We start from the raw sequence: 16262 nt of genomic DNA on the forward strand, positions 1-16262 counted from the left end.
ATGTATTGCTATAGAAAAATGGGAGGTTAAGTAGCTTTTTCATGGATAGGCAAATGAGGTTCTGTTTGAAGGTGGGATGTGCCTTTTGCTTTTTAGCCATTGGGGGAAAAGCAAAAACACTAATGCAACAGCATGATAATTGAAAGAGTTTTGAAGGCTAAGTCTGGTTAGATTTCTGTTTTGAGGATAATTAAAGGGTATGTACTATATGGTCAAATATTACAATAAGTATGAATGTGTTACTCATCATGGTTATACTGTTGCATTGGTGTTAAACACAAACCCTTAGTATGTTTAAACAAACATGTTACGTTTTGAATAATTTGTTTTAAGACACAAATTGGTAAGCTAGATAGAGAATGACGGCTGTGGTAGCACAGTGATGATTTTATTAGAATGAGAAATTGTTCAATAATGGTGACCGTGAAGTACCGTTCCTCGAGTTCCCCTGTCTCAGCTCTGCTACCCAGACACAGAGCCTCTGCCCGGTCCGCGCTCGCTAGAAGCACACAAACACACACACACACACACACACACACCAAAGGCTGTCAATAACACTATCTTAGAGTTTTGCGATACAATCAATCAAGCAGCAGCTTGACAATAACACAGGGGTGTTAAACCAGGAGGTGGGGGTGGGCTCTCCAGTGATTGGCTCTGGTGCGCACGTGGCTCCGGTGGCGGTGGACAATTTTATGGAATAATAATTGCAGTCCAAACAAATCCAATGTTGCACAGCATTGGACCAAGCGGCAGCCATGTTGAAACTCTCAGGTCAGTCTGATCTGGATTCGCAGAGATATTTGAGGAACACACGGACAGACGGACGGTCTGTCTGTGTGTCTGTCTGTGTGTTCCTCAAATATCTCTGGATTACTATTGCAACAGCACATCATCAGTCAATATTTGATCTTTCATTTTAAGCAGGCCATTCTCTCTGTAGCTTTAATGTTGCAGTGTAAGACAATGCTGAGTTCTTTATCTATTGTTTTTGTTCTGCGTCAGAATGTAATATAAAGGTTTAAAGATGCTGAATGTTTTAGGGAAATCTGACACAGCCGATTGTAGGCCTGAGATGCTCCCAAACAAGAAACTTCATATTTACACAGGTGCAACTTTTCACTCCATTATAAAAAGGTATCACGAGTGTGTTACTCTCTGAACGGGTAAGTAGAATCCATCTAATGATATTAATGTGTCCTCATTGGAGAACTTTGCCTCATATGGTATTTTTTCTTTATCTTTACTTCCACCCTGAGCAGTTCCATCCAACCTAACTGCATCTCTTTTTTTCCCGTTCCTGGCGAAAACATGAGCATGATGAACTACTGTGCTTTCTCATTCTCCTGTAGGCCTAGTTGAAGCTGCAATGGTTGCAGCACCTGAAGCAGGTGTGTCCACTGTGAGCATGGCTCGCTCATGTCTCTCTCATTCTTTCAATCGTCTGCCCGAGTGGCTGCATACTTCTCTCTCTCTCTGACCCTAATCCAAAAACTCTCCAATAAAGTTTGATGCTTGCTTTGGGCTCGTTGGTTTCATCAAACCAATCACTAACCTTTGCTTCAGCTTCTCGCCTTGAATGATTTTGACCTGGCTAATTATCTTTTATGTTAGACTCAATCCTGGATCTCATTTTAGCATGATTAGATTAAAGTATTTTTATTTAGATATTTACATGTAGAGTTCGTTTCCTAATTGCACATTTCTTTCTTTCTTCCTTGATTTCCTTATGCTATCAAGTGTTTCTTTTAATGAGATGATTGGCTATTCAGGACTTCATCTCCCCTGCCTGTATACTCTTAGTGGGCATGGATTCTCATGTCTGGACTGTCCATGTGTTTGATCTGTCATTTGCACTTTTCTCACCCTTTTACTTTTGCACTAATCATATGGAGGTTTTTGATCCTGGGTGAGCCGGTGTGGGGCCCGCGCGTATTGCAGAGGGGAAAAGGGGCATTTTTTGGTGTTCTTGTTGGACATCGGGTGTTAGTTGAAATCTTGACTGAGATGTAAGAGGAGTCTGATGTCGGTAATGCAGAACCTATAGAATCCTATACAAGCATATAATAGATCAACTGTTTATAAGAACAAGAAAAGGAGTGTAATCCATTTAAAGGAATAAATAACATTGAGCCAATAAAGATAATTTGGCATGCATTTAGAAGAAGGCAGTGTTTTATTTTTTGGATTAACATTCGAAACTCTGAACAAATACGTCTGATGTGAAAATCAGCTGTTTACGTCCTGCAGCCGCTCTACCCAGCATTTCTTTGGGTCTTATCATGAGTATAATGCTTAATTTATGTTCACACTGTTCACATTTTGTACAAATTAAGTCATAAAACCATTAAGCCGGTGTAACAGGGCTTTTAGCGGCGCCCAATGTGTTACTTCTCTGTGTGTTACACAGAGAGTTGCTATTGCTTGATGGCTTGGCAACAGCAACTTTATAATAATGAAATAAATTACAATTATTTATTGAAATATATAATCGAGTACACTATATACAAAGGGAACAACTGAAATATGTGCAAAATTAGTTACAGGATGTCACATTTCTGTAAAATTAGATGCATCACCCAAATTAATTTATCTTCCTCAGGCAAAATGCGAGCAAAGGCTAAATATTTTTTTCATACATACATGTAATCGGTTTAAAGATGTCGGACAAAATTGGTCCGAAAAAAAAAAATGAATCTTGAAATTGATAACAGTTGTGTCCAAACATGATGATCTAAAATCTGAACCTCAGCACAGAGAGATCTCACAGACATCAGGCTCTTCAGTTAAAGTCAAGAGGGATTGATTTTGACATTTGAAGTTGACAAACATCAACCCATAACAACATAACACTCTTGCCCTCCAATGTCACCTGCAGACCTTCTTGAGGAAACGGAGAAGCTGATGAAAGAGAAGGTGGAGGTCCAGCGGCAGGCGGAGAAGGAGAACACCGACCTCCTGAAGCAGGTGAAGCTCCTGGAGGTAGACCTGGAGGAGCAGGTGAACAGGGTGATCGAGCTGGAGTTCGCTCGGACCACCGAGACCAGAGACCTCCGGCAGCAGATCCAGGCCCTGGAGAAACAGCTGGAGAAGAACAGGAAGTTCCTTGATGTAAGTGACGAGCATAAGACTACAGAGAGACAATCTGCAAAGATGTTTTATTCTGAATCTTGATTAATGAAAAAGCTATATTCAAAGCCAAAGCAGGTTGGTTAAGACACTTTAATTGTATAAAATGGCTTTAAAAGCTGACTGAGTGTAAAATTTGCTTCAAAGTGCCTCCTGTTTGAAGCCGTCATTCTCTCTCGATTTGTGTCTTTTGTTTTGATGTGCAGGAACAAGCTGTGGACCGAGAGCACGAACGAGATTTCTTTCAGCAGGAGATCCAGAAGTTGGAACAACAGCTGAAGAACTCACAGAAGCTTCAGCCTGGCTCCGAGCAAAGAAACAAAGAGGTAACAAGAGAGAAGCTTTGTTCTGTGCCAGAGGCCGAGGGTGTGAGAGAGATGCTTTTTTTTCTATGATCATAACAAGGTTGTAGCAGTAGCAGCAGCAGCAAAGGCTCACAATTCACAAACAATGAAACGCTAGAATTACCTGCTCTGCCTCTAAGGTGGTACGAAAGGGGACCATTTTTTATGTAACAAAGGAAGAGATTAGATGTTTTCTCCTTTGTGACTTCTCTAATAGCTGGTTTTAACTTCAGACCAGCAGTTACAAAACACTGGAGCTGGGCTGATTGGAGATGGATAAGTGCATGACGGAACAAAGTTTCAGTTTTTATTAAGAAGGTTCAGGTTTGAAATCCAACCTCGGCCCATTCTAACAAAATGATCAGGTTTCCTCCTACAGACCAGTAAAGTGCATGTTAGGTGAATTTAGAGGTTCTGATTTTGATGGATATATAAATTAAATGAGTGTTGTTTTCAGTGTATCTGACAGATACCCCTCACTGTTTAGGCTTTCTGATTACATGATGTCTGGATTTGTCAGTTTTGAGCAACTAAAAGTAATCTTCATCTTCAACCTTTAAACATGTTATTTGAACTGTTACTGAATCTGATTGTTGGTTGTTGCTGCTTGTTGTGTTGACACTTGCTGCTGGGTGATGGGACTCGGTTTGTTGTGCTTCTTTTCTCTGCTGTGCCTGTGGTGTATAAATATTTGCTGTTTTTGGCTTTTTCTCACATTTCCCTCTTGGTTTGAACACAACACTGACAGCTCTGCTTTTAATTTGCAGGTGTACTAGTATCCAAACATTGCATGTGACCAGCCTCCTGTAGTGTTTTTATCACTAAGTGCTTTTTTCCTCTGCTTTCCTCTTGCCTTTGACCGCATCATCCTGTCATCCTTTATGCCTTTTCTCTGCCATGGCTATTGCAGGTGGATGGAGTAAACGTTAAGGTATTGCTTCTAGCTACATGTAGAAATAAGTCTGCCTTAGAAAGAAAATAGTGCATTTATAGTACTTCAGTCCTCCCCTTGTAGTGATTAGTGACCTGTGCTTGCTTTTCTTTTCCATCCTTTTCCATCCTCACATTTCTGCTGTTTGTGTGAAAATCCTCACTGCTCTACTCTTCTTTGAATTTTTTTTCCAGTCAAAGTAAATATTGTGGGCAATAGATACTGCTTCCTTTCGAGCATGGTGTTTATATTTATCTACAGTATTTGTTAATACATATGATATATATTAGCCATGAAGGCTACAAAAGGAAAAGGAAAAATGTACTGTATATATACAAATCCTACTGAAGCTATTCTGTTTGTATTAAATTAAATAAAAATAATAATACATATAGATGAGTATTAGAAATAAACCTTGAGTAAAAATGTCTATTGATTCTGATTATTTGTGACTTTCATTTTTGTGGGCACCACGAATAAATAAAAAAAAGTTGGTACAGCTTTGAACTGAATAAATAAAATAGATTTCCTCCTCCTTAATATCAATTTTGTTATACGTATAGAGAAAATCTTGAAAAGTACTTGGTGTTTACATTATTTAAAGAGTTTATTCCCTCTCTGTCTCTTCCTCCTCCTCCTCCTCCTCCCCCCACAGGTGGATCAGATACCTGCCAGCAGTCCTCCTGCTTTGTGTTCTGCTCTGTGCTCTTTGTCACCCTGATTGATATCTCTTTCTCCCTCGCCCCTGCACTTTTTCTTTATTCCCGATCCTCCTCCTTTCTCAGGTGGATCAGCTGACCTACCGGTTAGCGGTTCATGCACCAGCCACGCTGTGAGTGGAGCCTCAGTGCGAATCTCATTAAATATCGCACCCCTCTCTCTTTTCCTCCCTCCCTCTGACTACCAGGTGGACCAGCTGACCTCCCAGCTGAAAGAGAAGGCGGATTGGTGCAGTGAGCTGCTGCTTGGCTCAGAGCAGCTGCGTCGTGAGTTGGGAGAGCGCAACGAAGAGATTGACAAGCTGGAGAGCCGCATCCGCGAGCTGGAGCAGGCCCTGCTGGCCAGCGCGGAGTCCCTAGAGAAGGTGAGGCTGAAGGAAGAGGAGGAGAGGGGGCGGGGAGAGAAGAGAGATGATGGATGGGCTTGAGACTGAAGCAAAGACTGCAGGATAGAAAAGGAAGAGGGAAGATTAGCTCTGGAGCTCAGCCGAGTGTGTTTGTGAGTGTGTGACTGAGGGGACGGGGAGAGGAATGGGAGGAGGCAGTGAGAAGGGAACAATGTGTGGGTGGGTCCCTCAGCAGTCAGCTGCTGGTGGTGACACCAAGCTGCAGCTAGCAACTGTCAGGATTGAGCCCGCGTGGTGTTGGATGGATGCTGTGAGTGAACACAGAGCAGTGTGGGAGGACCCTCACGCTTACTGTGCTGCCGTCGTTCAACTGATCAAAGGCACACAGTTAAAGTTGTATTAAAGCAGCCCAGTCTGTAACATCCTGTTGACTTCAAGTGGCTTTTTTGTTTTTCTGAGGCGGCTGTAATTCACGGCTGACCTCATGATGTTTGTATCCTATGTGTCGTAGGTTGAACAAAAACAGCAGCATGCTCCCATCAGCGAGGCGACACACTCCACACTGCAGGCGCAGTTACAGACGGAGAGAGAAGCTTTGGAGCGGAAAGAGAAGGAGGTGAGCACAATGCATTATTCGACATTCACAGTGTGGAGTGAAAGAATAATGCAATGTAAAGTGGCTTTGAGTGTCTATGAAATCCAATGCATTAGTACATAGTGTGCATTTAATGATTTAATGATTGAATTCAGCAGTGTGCCAACCTTTTTCACATTCAACATAAGGAAACATATTAAAATGGTTAAATGTTTGTTCAGATTAATCAGATTGTATTTTCCAGATCATTGCTTAAAAAATGTATTAATGTTTTATGTTTGTACTTGTAACACTAGAAAGAAAGGTGTGGTTTTTTTTTAGGCAAGGCATGACCTGCTCTGACATGAACTAAACAATCCAATACTTTATTGGTTATTTTCCTTTGTGTCATTTTATCAATATACTTTTATTATGTAGCTAATGTACAAAAAAATGTAGCTGTAGTTTGTAAGTTACAGTTACATCGTATATTAAATTGTTAAAGTAAAACCAGTAATAGTTGCATATATTTGTATTTTCAAAATAACCCATTTAAGTTAGATTAGTAATTAGATTTTAAAGTTAACATTGGATGAATAATTATATCCTTGTGTTTGCATTCCATTGCAAAAGGACTAGTAATATTCATCATAAGCTCAAAAGCAACTTGTACTCTGACCACATATACGGTAATTATACTTTCCGGCACCGGTCAGGGATGTTCAGAAATCTAGATTGAGTCTAAAACGATCAAGATTTAGGTAAGCATATATGAATTTTTAACTTTGAAATACTAAAGTTAACATTTGAGATGTTGCGTGCTGAGGGAAATCCTCGAATGAAAACAAATGACCACAAAACCAAAGAAAGTTAATGGTTTGTACATCCATTTCTGTGTCTTACATGATTGTAAGTCTGAATTTTGGTTACAAGATATGGTAAGAATGTAAAAGTTTGCACACATCTAAACATGATGCTTGTTATTGTTCTCATTGTCTCAGATATGTAACCTGGAGGAGCAGCTGGAGCAGTTCAAAGAGGAGCTGGAGAACAAGAGTGAGGAAGTTCAACAGCTTCACATGCAGCTGGAGATCCAGAGGAAGGAGATCAGCAGCCAGCAGCAGTACATGGAAACAAGGGAAAGCCTGTTTCAGGTATAGAAGATATCATCAATCATTCATTTATGTACTTTTCACTTTGTGTATGCAGCCTCGATTGACTCATGATTAATAATTAAATATGTGAGTTCTGCAGCTTAATTTATTTATTTGTGTTCACAATAATTATCAAGAACTACCGTGTTTGAAAAAATTAAATTCCAATGTGTTTTATTTATTGTTTTTTTAAGGAAGGATATCTCATTTTTTAAAGCAAAGCTCTCTGGTGCCAACTCATTTCTTACTCAATCAGTCGTAAAGGCTGACCCTGAGTGTTTAAAGACCTGCCTTGTTAATAGCCTACACGTTTATAATCTCTGACTTTTGAAGGTGATGGAGGCAAAGGACAGGGAAATAGCTCTTCTTAATGAAAACATCACTAAGCTTCAGCACACGGAAACGGCCTCAGACAACAAGGTAACGGCCCATGCGTATGTGAAATAGAACAAAATCTATCTCCAATACGCATGGCTTCGTGGACGTGCTTCCATGTGTGTGCTATTTTGGTTTCCCGTTCACGTGTTTTGGTTTCATTTGTTTGTTTTCCTGGGTTTGGTTTCAGTTTATTTGTTTTTTGTGAGGTAATGAAGGCTACATAGCCTTCTTCAGGTGTGAGGTGTTCATCTGCTTGTGTGATGGTGGCTTCTTCACTTCTTCACTTTCAAATCAACCTAAACAAATTTGGGATCTTCAGGTCACTGCTGGTTTTGAGTTTTGATCACAGTTTTTGTGTTCTAGGAACTTGATGAGAAAGATGAGCTGATAAAGGACTTGGAGTCCCAGGTGGAGTGTCTAAGGAGCGAACAAGACCGGCTGAAGAGGAACAACCACGAAGAGCTCGACCAACTGAATGCTGTCATAGAAAAACTTCAGCAAGAATTAGCCAACATTGAGCAAAACCACGCCCCAGAGGAAGACGAGGACACAAAGGGTGAGATCGAAATTGCGGTGTGCAAAGATGAATATGACGAAATGAAGCAGAGGATGGACCTGACCGTCAATGAGCTGGAGACGCTAAAGACTGAGCACAGTGAGCTGTTTGAGACCTACCTGTGTTTACGGGAACACAAAGAAACTGTAGATGAGGCGGGGGAACAGCAACAGAACTTGGAGAGTGAACTGCAAGAAGCTCTCAGGGAAAAGACTGCAGGCCTGGTTGTCATGCAAGCCCAAGTCCAGGCTCTGGAGAAGAGTGCGGCTTCTAGAGTGAAGCAGTTGGACGTTCGAATCATGGAGCTTGAAGATACAGTAAGTGAAAGGGATTCTGAGATCACCCGCTGTCGCCTGCTTGTAGAGCAAACTCAAAGTGATGCAGATCGTCTCCAACAGAGGGTTTTTAATCTGGAGGAGAATGTGAGGGAGAGAATGGCTGCAGCAATAGTCAGTCAGGCTACTCTGCAGGCTTTTCAGCAGCAGCAGCAGCCATCAGGAATGAACAGAGAGCCACAGGAACACACCGAGCTACAGCGCTCTGAGTTTAGGGACTTTAGCGTTCCACAGATGGACTCCAGCAGACTGAGTCAAACCCAACAGGCTCCAGCAGCGAAGATGTCACATCTGACTCAGAAGCTACGAGAGCTCGAGACGGGACTGAGTGCGATGCAAAAAGACCAGGAGCTCCAACAGCAGCTGCTAACCAGCTCCGAGGAGGAAGTTTTGGAGTATGAGAGGAGACTGGAGGTTCTCATGGATCTGCTCAACCAGATGAAGACCAGGACACTGCGGAGGACGCCATCCCCTGTGGAGGTGAGTTTAACCAACATAATAATGTTGGAAGGAATTAAACAATGATAATATGAGCTTTACAGGACTTCTTTGCAGCTGAAAAAAAAGTTGCGCTCCACAAATAGAAAGTACTCCAGTTCACTGGCCGTCATTTCACCTTTATCAGGAAATATTAAAAGGCGTAATCCAGCCACTATTTGTGACTCGCTTGTTTATTAGACAACTTTCGTAAACCTATAGATTTAAACTTCACAGTAATAACTGTGTGTGGCTATTTAAATTAGCTTGACTTTGTGCTGTATTACATTACGAGTTTGGTTTTACATTTGGTTATGCAAGAGTTAGGATGACCAAAGTGTTGCTTTATTAAGTCTGTCTCTGATAGTTTGAGTTGTTGTTGATGATGCCATCAGATATTTAATATATAGCTGTCAGAAAAAGTTATAGGACCTGCTAATCACGAAGAAATGTAATTGTTGCCAGTGGCCGATTCTGCCCAATGAAAATGGTATTAATCATCACTTCAATTTACTTCATACTTTTTGTTAACAACACATTCTAACTACGCTAACAATGTTCATTCACTAATAATTCATTTCATACAGTCGAAATTCAATCAGATCTAATTTCATTTATACCCATTGCTAAATTTGAGGTAGAGAAAGGTTTATTTTAAAAAAATAAAAATAAAAAAAACTTGTTGGAATCCCCGCTGGGTGGCCAGAGGGTAATGCTGCTTAATGGTGTGAATATTAATAGCTGCAAATCTGCTGAAAATTCAGTCGACAGAAACTACTGTAATTGATTAATCAGACCTGACAAAATCTACTTCTGATGGCTAAAATGAACCAAAAGAAAAATGAATTGCATTTCTGTCTATATTATGAAGAGAACATCATTTAAAGTAAGAATGATAATTTAGCTGAGTCGCACAATGATATGCCTCGATATATATATAAATATGTATGTATGTATGTATATATATATATATATTATTACTTTCTGGTCCGCTAACCCCTGATTTAATCAGTGGACCTTTTGATGAGTTTGAACTTTTGTGGCCTTTCTTATCAGGCCTCCTCAGAGGAACAGTCCAAGTCATCTGAGCTCCTGCTGGAGCTGCAAGAGGTCAGAGATGAAGCTTCAACCACTATACTCCAGCTTGACAGCTTCAGACAAAGCTGCAGCAGACTCCAGGAGGAGCTACACGTACGTGATGTGATGAATTAGTCGCATTTTAGTTTTCGATAAAAACTAACCACCGAGTGCTTTACTTTTTAGGAAAGAAACTCAACAATAGAAAAACTCCAGGACCAACTTAAGAAGGTAGGGAGACATAAAAAAAAGTGATGCTTTATACAATTTGTATTTCACCGAGTTTCTTCTACTGTGCATCTTTTCTCAGGTATCAACAAGTGACTGTGAGGAGGTATCAGTTTCCACCCTGAAAAAGGAACTTGTGGAGACTCAAAACGAAGCAGCTGCCACCAAAGAAGAGCTGAACAACTGCAAAGAAAGTCTGGAGAAACTCCAAGAGCTTCTACAGGTACGCACACAGAGCCTGAGCCAAGTAGCGTACAATGATGGGATGCTTTTTTCACTCTGTTTAATATGAATGCCTTTAAATCAGTGGACCTTTTGATGAGTTTGAACTTTTGTGGCCTTTCTTATCAGGCCTCCTCAGAGGAACAGTCCAAGTCATCTGAGCTCCTGCTGGAGCTGCAAGAGGTCAGAGATGAAGCTTCAACCACTAAACTCCAGCTTGACAGCTTCAGACAAAGCTGCAGCAGACTCCAGGAGGAGCTACACGTACGTGATGTGATGAATTAGTCGCATTTTAGTTTTCGATAAAAACTAACCACCGAGTGCTTTACTTTTTAGGAAAGAAACTCAACAATAGAAAAACTCCAGGACCAACTTAAGAAGGTAGGCAGACATAAAAAAAAGTGATGCTTTATACAATTTGTATTTCACCGAGTTTCTTCTACTGTGCATCTTTTCTCAGGTATCAACAAGTGACTGTGAGGAGGTATCAGTTTCCACCCTGAAAAAGGAACTTGTGGAGACTCAAAACGAAGCAGCTGCCACCAAAGAAGAGCTGAACAACTGCAAAGAAAGTCTGGAGAAACTCCAAGAGCTTCTACAGGTACGCACACAGAGCCTGAGCCAAGTAGCATACAATGATGGGATGCTTTTTTCACTCTGTTTAATATGAAGGCCTTTAAATCTATTAGAATGATGGTTGGAGAGATTAACTTAAAAAGTCACTTATTTACAGTGTGATTACTGTAAATAAGAGATCTGTTTTCAGTGCCAGCACTTTTCAGTAAATTGTAGGAGCATCTCACATCCCATAAAATCTTAACTAATGCTTAAACTTTGAGCTGATGTAGTCGAGTAAAGTGAATCTTACATGTTGGCCTTTTAGGAACGGGAGCTGACCATTGCTCACCTGAAAGGAGAACTTTTCCAGGTAAGTCAGACCTATACTGAATGAAATACTCTCCAGGGCACCTTTCTTCGTTACTGATATTTGACTGTCTGATTGGCTTTCAGGTCAAAGCTGATGAAGACCGAGCTGACAACGCAGAGCTCCTCCAGGAGTTGGAGAAGGTCAAAAACAGCACAGCCTCCACCAAAGAAGAGCTGCAAAGTTACCGGCAGCGCCATGAGAACCTGCAAGAAGAGCTGCTGATCAGTGAAGCTTCTGTTATCAAGCTGAGGGAAGAGCTCCAGGAGGTGTCAAACATTTTTGAAACTACAAAAGAGGAACTCCGCAGCTACAAGCAGCACAATGACAAACTTCACAGGGAGCTGCAGGAGGCTCAGAGAGCTGTGATGAAGGTTTCCAAGGATGCTGTTTCTTCTGCTCCATCTCCTCATCCTCCGTCCTCAACCACACAGCCCAAAAAGAAAGGAATCAAACAGCCACCTGGGAAGGGAAGTGCTGCTAAAGAAAAAACCTCTTTGTCCAGGAAAAACTCCAACCCTTCCAGCCAGTCCTCCAACAGGTCCCACAGCTCCAGAGTGAGCAGCAGCAGCAGCTCTGAGCAGCAGCAGCACGGCGCCGTCGTTAGCGACTCATTCACCCAAACCGAGCCGCTCCAAATGTCCGATCTTGGGTGGGAAAGCAAACCTGCCTCAGACGAGGAAGTGCAGCAGGTGATCGGCGAGTTCCAGGAGAGGATTGAGCAGATGCAGGAACTCCATGCAGCAGAAATCCTTGACATGGAGGCGCGGCACATCTCGGAGAGCGAGAACCTGCGCAGGGACACGCAGGTGCTGCAGGACGAGTGTAAAACACTGAAGGCTGTCATTGACAAGCTACGCTCTCCGGAGGTGAGCATGGTTTCACTGGTACATTATTTCACCTTTGCTGCTTTGTCACTAAGATTCATGTGATACTTCCACAGTTTGTTGTTTCTGTATTGTGATGGAGACATATTACAGACTGAGTTGAATCTCATTTTATTCTTTGTTCTTTAGGGTCCGACTTCAAGACACGAGCGCTCTGTGTCGCAGTTTAAAGATGGCTACATCAGTGGTACGATACAAATTCATCACATACAAATCTGTTTCCTGTTCAGTCCACCACTATCAAAGCTTTTTTCCTGCTAAGACTTAACGGTAACACTTTATATGAAGGGGTATATGTAAGTCTAACATTACACTGTCATTATTATGACATGACACCTGTCATTAGCATGAGTAAGGTGTCATTAAAGCTGTCATTAAGTGTTGTTTGTTACCCTAACCTAGCTCCTAACTCTAACCAAAAAAATGCCAACATAGCTCCAAAGGCGTCATAATTTAGCAAACTTTCATTTGTTTTGTGGTTTTGCTTATGTAACAAATAATCAGAATCAGAATTCCTTTATTAATCCAAGAGGGAAATTTCTTTTGTTACAGCCACAAAAAAAAAAAAATCACAAATAAAAGAATAAAAATGTTTAACAAAGACGAAAGAAAGAATAAACGTTAAATAAGTGTATAATTAAGTAAGGGATCAGATACACACACATTACAGTAGTAAAAAATAAAGTAGGATAGATAATACTACTACTACTAATAATAATAATACAAAAATAAAAATTATATACAAATATGATACAGATATTTACAACAATCTGCTTCCAGTGCAGTTCTGTGACTTGTTTTGTTTCCAAATTTCGTGTTTAGCTTCATGTAGAAATAAAACTAATTTATCTGTTAGACTTCCTGGACCTCTGCCTGTTACTTGAGCAACTTTGTTTTTAAAGAGGTTTCTGTTGTTGTCTGTGTGCAGACAGCAGCTCAGACTACAGCCAGCGAACTGGATACGACCTCCCGAGCTTACAGCAGGAGTTCAGGACGACTCCAGAGGGCGCCAGGAGAGAAACTGATGATGCACTACCGGATCGGATCAAGGTACATTTATCCTTTCGTTTATAAAGGGAAAATGAGGAGGCGATTGTGTTCATGCTCACTCAGCAATGGCAGCAGGAGGTTAACACTATAATCTCCTCATCTTCCGATGGCTGCCACACTGTGTGATGCTTTTATAACAATATGGATCAACGTCTGATGATGGTCCATCTTGGTAACAGTAAGGTGTATCTAAAAAAAGTGAATGAGTCCTAAAGCGGCATCCCTGAAACTTCTCTTTCCTTCAGACGCTGCTACGTGAGGTGCACCAGGAGGGTATGCAGGTTCTCTCTTTGTCCGAGCTTCCTCTCACTGAAGGCGAGTTGGGCGGACAGTTCAATGCTCAGAGCTTTGCAAAGGAAAGAGATGCTCTACTGGCTAATGTGGAGTCTTTGAAATACCTCATCAGTCAGATGCAGACTCACAGAGACGCACAGGTAGAGGGAACTCACCCCAAAACGCTCAGTTTTACATTTACATTTTTATTACAAATACCTTGTACCATAAAATCTGTATCTGACCTCACGTGTGTATTTGTGTGGGTTTCTGCAGACATCAGGCAGCACTGACTGGCGTGGGGAGCTTTTAAATGCTGTGCGATTGGTGTTTTTGAGTGAGCGGAGCGTGTTGAAGAGCGGCCTCTCCAGTCAGCTAGAGCTGCTGGACACCAGCGACGCCATCATTCACCTCAACCAGCTGGAGCGCAAACTGGCCGAGCAGGTCAGAATTCCCATGAATTCACGATTCTCACACAAGCTGAAAATCTCACTGCAGAACTGAAGATGGGCTGATATTTTTCATGTTTTTGGAATTAAAAGACGCTTCGTCATCCATGAACTGCCGAAGTTTGTTACTTTATTTTCATACTGTCCTTAAAAGTACCTAAGGGGTGATCTACAGCTTAATGAAGTCTGGCTGTTACACATGTTTGGTTCTTGTCTAATGAGCATTAACCACATTGATGTTGTATCTGTGATCCTGCTGCAGGATGCTCATCACAGAGAAGCCATGGATTCACTTCACACTGCAGAGAGATCCAGTCTAATCTCTGAGATCCATCACCTTCAAGAGAAAATCAAACAACTTAATCAGGGTAAACCAGGCCTGAAATCACTCATTGAACTCTGATTGTAAAGTCTGTTCTGATGATGTGATCTTGATATCAGTGCTGATTGAATCTTCTTCTCTGTAGGTGTCCAGCCTGTCCTTTCATTGGCTGGTAAATGTAGCATAAAGGAGGAGAGAGAGAGCGATGTAGCGACGAACGCTGACAGGCTGCTGGTGGATGAGCTGAAGGTTGAACTGTCCCAAACTAAATTGGAGCTGGAGACGACACTCAAAGCCCAACACAAACACCTCAAAGAGCTCGACGCACTCAGGTTAGATGTGAAGTTCATCCAACTCGCCTAGAAATGTTAGCATTTGTCAATTTAGTGCAAGGTATTTAGATCGACATCAATTAAACTGAATGTAACTGAATTTAAAGTGAAAAGGTTTTTTAACCATCTTATATAAATACTGTTATAAATAAACTATTATGAATTAAACAGAAACAACTACATGGAAAAATACATCTCAAACTGTGGAAATGAGTGCAGTAGATGAGGTGTCTGAGAATAAACTCTGTTTCTGCTCATAAAGAGCCGAGGTTTCACAGAGAGCCGTAGAAGTGGACGCTCTCACCGACCAGCTGACTGAGGAAAGGAAGACGAGCAGAGACCTTCAGTGGGCCGCGGAGAAGGACAGGTGTCGGACTGGGAGGACAGAGGAGAGTCGACGAGAGGAGCTGGAGGTAAGCTGAGCAAAATCTCACCATCTTTGTGTTTCTACGAGACATTCAACAAGAAATGAGCATCATTATTTTATCATCTCCTGTTTCATACGTAGAGAACAGCATTAGGGCTGGGCAACATGGACCAAAATTCATGTCTCGATATTTTTCTCAAAATTGCGATATACAATATAGATCTAGATATTTCTAACTGAAAAAAGTCTGACCAGAAAGGCAATTCTGGGTTAAATTTGCTGTTGCAAAATGCCACACAGGCACAATTGTTAACAAGCAGCTGCACAATATGTGCTACTTTTGGCTTTTTCTCCTCTAAGGGACAGCACGTGTGAATGAGTTCTGTAGTGTGGCTTGTTTAGGGGAAGGTCCGTGTTAGGACGCACACAGAAATCCATCTAACTGAGCTTTACATGGTATTCTGAGGAGTAGCGAAAACAGTGATTCCTAAAAAATAAGCTATAAAATGAAAATGTGTCGCCATCACAGATTTTTTAATTTTCTATATCACCAGTAAATTAAATTGCGATATATCTTTAATCTTGATATGTAGCCCAAGCCTAGATGCCAAGCCTTTTTTTTTTTTTTTTTACCAATTGAAGAAACAGACCTGGTTTGAAGGTCAAAACACTTGTTAAACGTTTGGAATGAATCCACATTAAAAAGAGTTCAGTTTGGTGTTGAAGGCGATGGCTGAATAGTTCTGATCTAAAGCCTTACTGGAATTAAAAAACACACCCTGTGTTGTTTTTCCATCAGGATCTGCATCTGACTTTAGATGAACAGAAGACTCGCATGTCCCAGCTGACGCAGAGCCTGGAGCTAGAGCGACAGGCTGCCTCTCAGGCTTCCCAGCAGGCCGAGCAGGAACGCCTCGGCCTCTGCACGCGGCTGCAGGAGCTCCAGGTTCAGCTGGAGAGCGAGCGAGCGAAAGCTCTGGAGACGAATGCGGCACTGGGAAGAGAGCGAGCACTACGGGTCGTCGACTCCGCAGGCGGGGAATTGTCATGTGAGGCTCAGGAGGATGAAGGAAGCCTTCTGCAGCGTCTGCAGAAAGATCTGGATGACAAACACGCACAGGTTGGTTTGTTTGTTTCTTTGTTTTTTCCAGTGTGAACTCACTGTTTCAAAGCGATGAGTCACAGT

General features: G+C 41.6%; 1 protein-coding gene across 6 annotated transcripts in view; it reads left to right on the top strand.

The window, feature by feature from the left end:
• akap9 (A kinase (PRKA) anchor protein 9) overlaps positions 1-16262 on the top strand; it is a 57113-nt gene that overhangs the window by 36291 nt on the left and 4560 nt on the right. For 3 of the 6 annotated variants that reach the window (XM_028461815.1, XM_028461816.1, XM_028461818.1), the window contains 24 exons: positions 1353-1391; positions 2879-3111; positions 3336-3455; positions 5312-5488; positions 5982-6086; positions 7046-7198; positions 7532-7618; positions 7940-8947; positions 10001-10135; positions 10208-10252; positions 10332-10472; positions 10601-10735; positions 10808-10852; positions 10932-11072; positions 11355-11399; positions 11483-12265; positions 12413-12470; positions 13212-13333; positions 13579-13767; positions 13883-14050; positions 14318-14423; positions 14523-14709; positions 14972-15122; positions 15876-16196. In XM_028461815.1, coding sequence (XP_028317616.1) covers positions 1353-1391; positions 2879-3111; positions 3336-3455; positions 5312-5488; positions 5982-6086; positions 7046-7198; positions 7532-7618; positions 7940-8947; positions 10001-10135; positions 10208-10252; positions 10332-10472; positions 10601-10735; positions 10808-10852; positions 10932-11072; positions 11355-11399; positions 11483-12265; positions 12413-12470; positions 13212-13333; positions 13579-13767; positions 13883-14050; positions 14318-14423; positions 14523-14709; positions 14972-15122; positions 15876-16196 — 4694 coding nt within the window. The remainder of the gene's footprint in view (positions 1-1352; positions 1392-2878; positions 3112-3335; positions 3456-5311; positions 5489-5981; positions 6087-7045; positions 7199-7531; positions 7619-7939; positions 8948-10000; positions 10136-10207; positions 10253-10331; positions 10473-10600; positions 10736-10807; positions 10853-10931; positions 11073-11354; positions 11400-11482; positions 12266-12412; positions 12471-13211; positions 13334-13578; positions 13768-13882; positions 14051-14317; positions 14424-14522; positions 14710-14971; positions 15123-15875; positions 16197-16262) is intronic. The other 3 variants (XM_028461819.1, XM_028461817.1, XM_028461820.1) reach the window with 3 other exon arrangements.

Source organism: Gouania willdenowi, chromosome 11 (genome assembly GCF_900634775.1).
Source record: "Gouania willdenowi chromosome 11, fGouWil2.1, whole genome shotgun sequence".
Lineage (NCBI taxonomy): Eukaryota > Metazoa > Chordata > Actinopteri > Blenniiformes > Gobiesocidae > Gouania > Gouania willdenowi.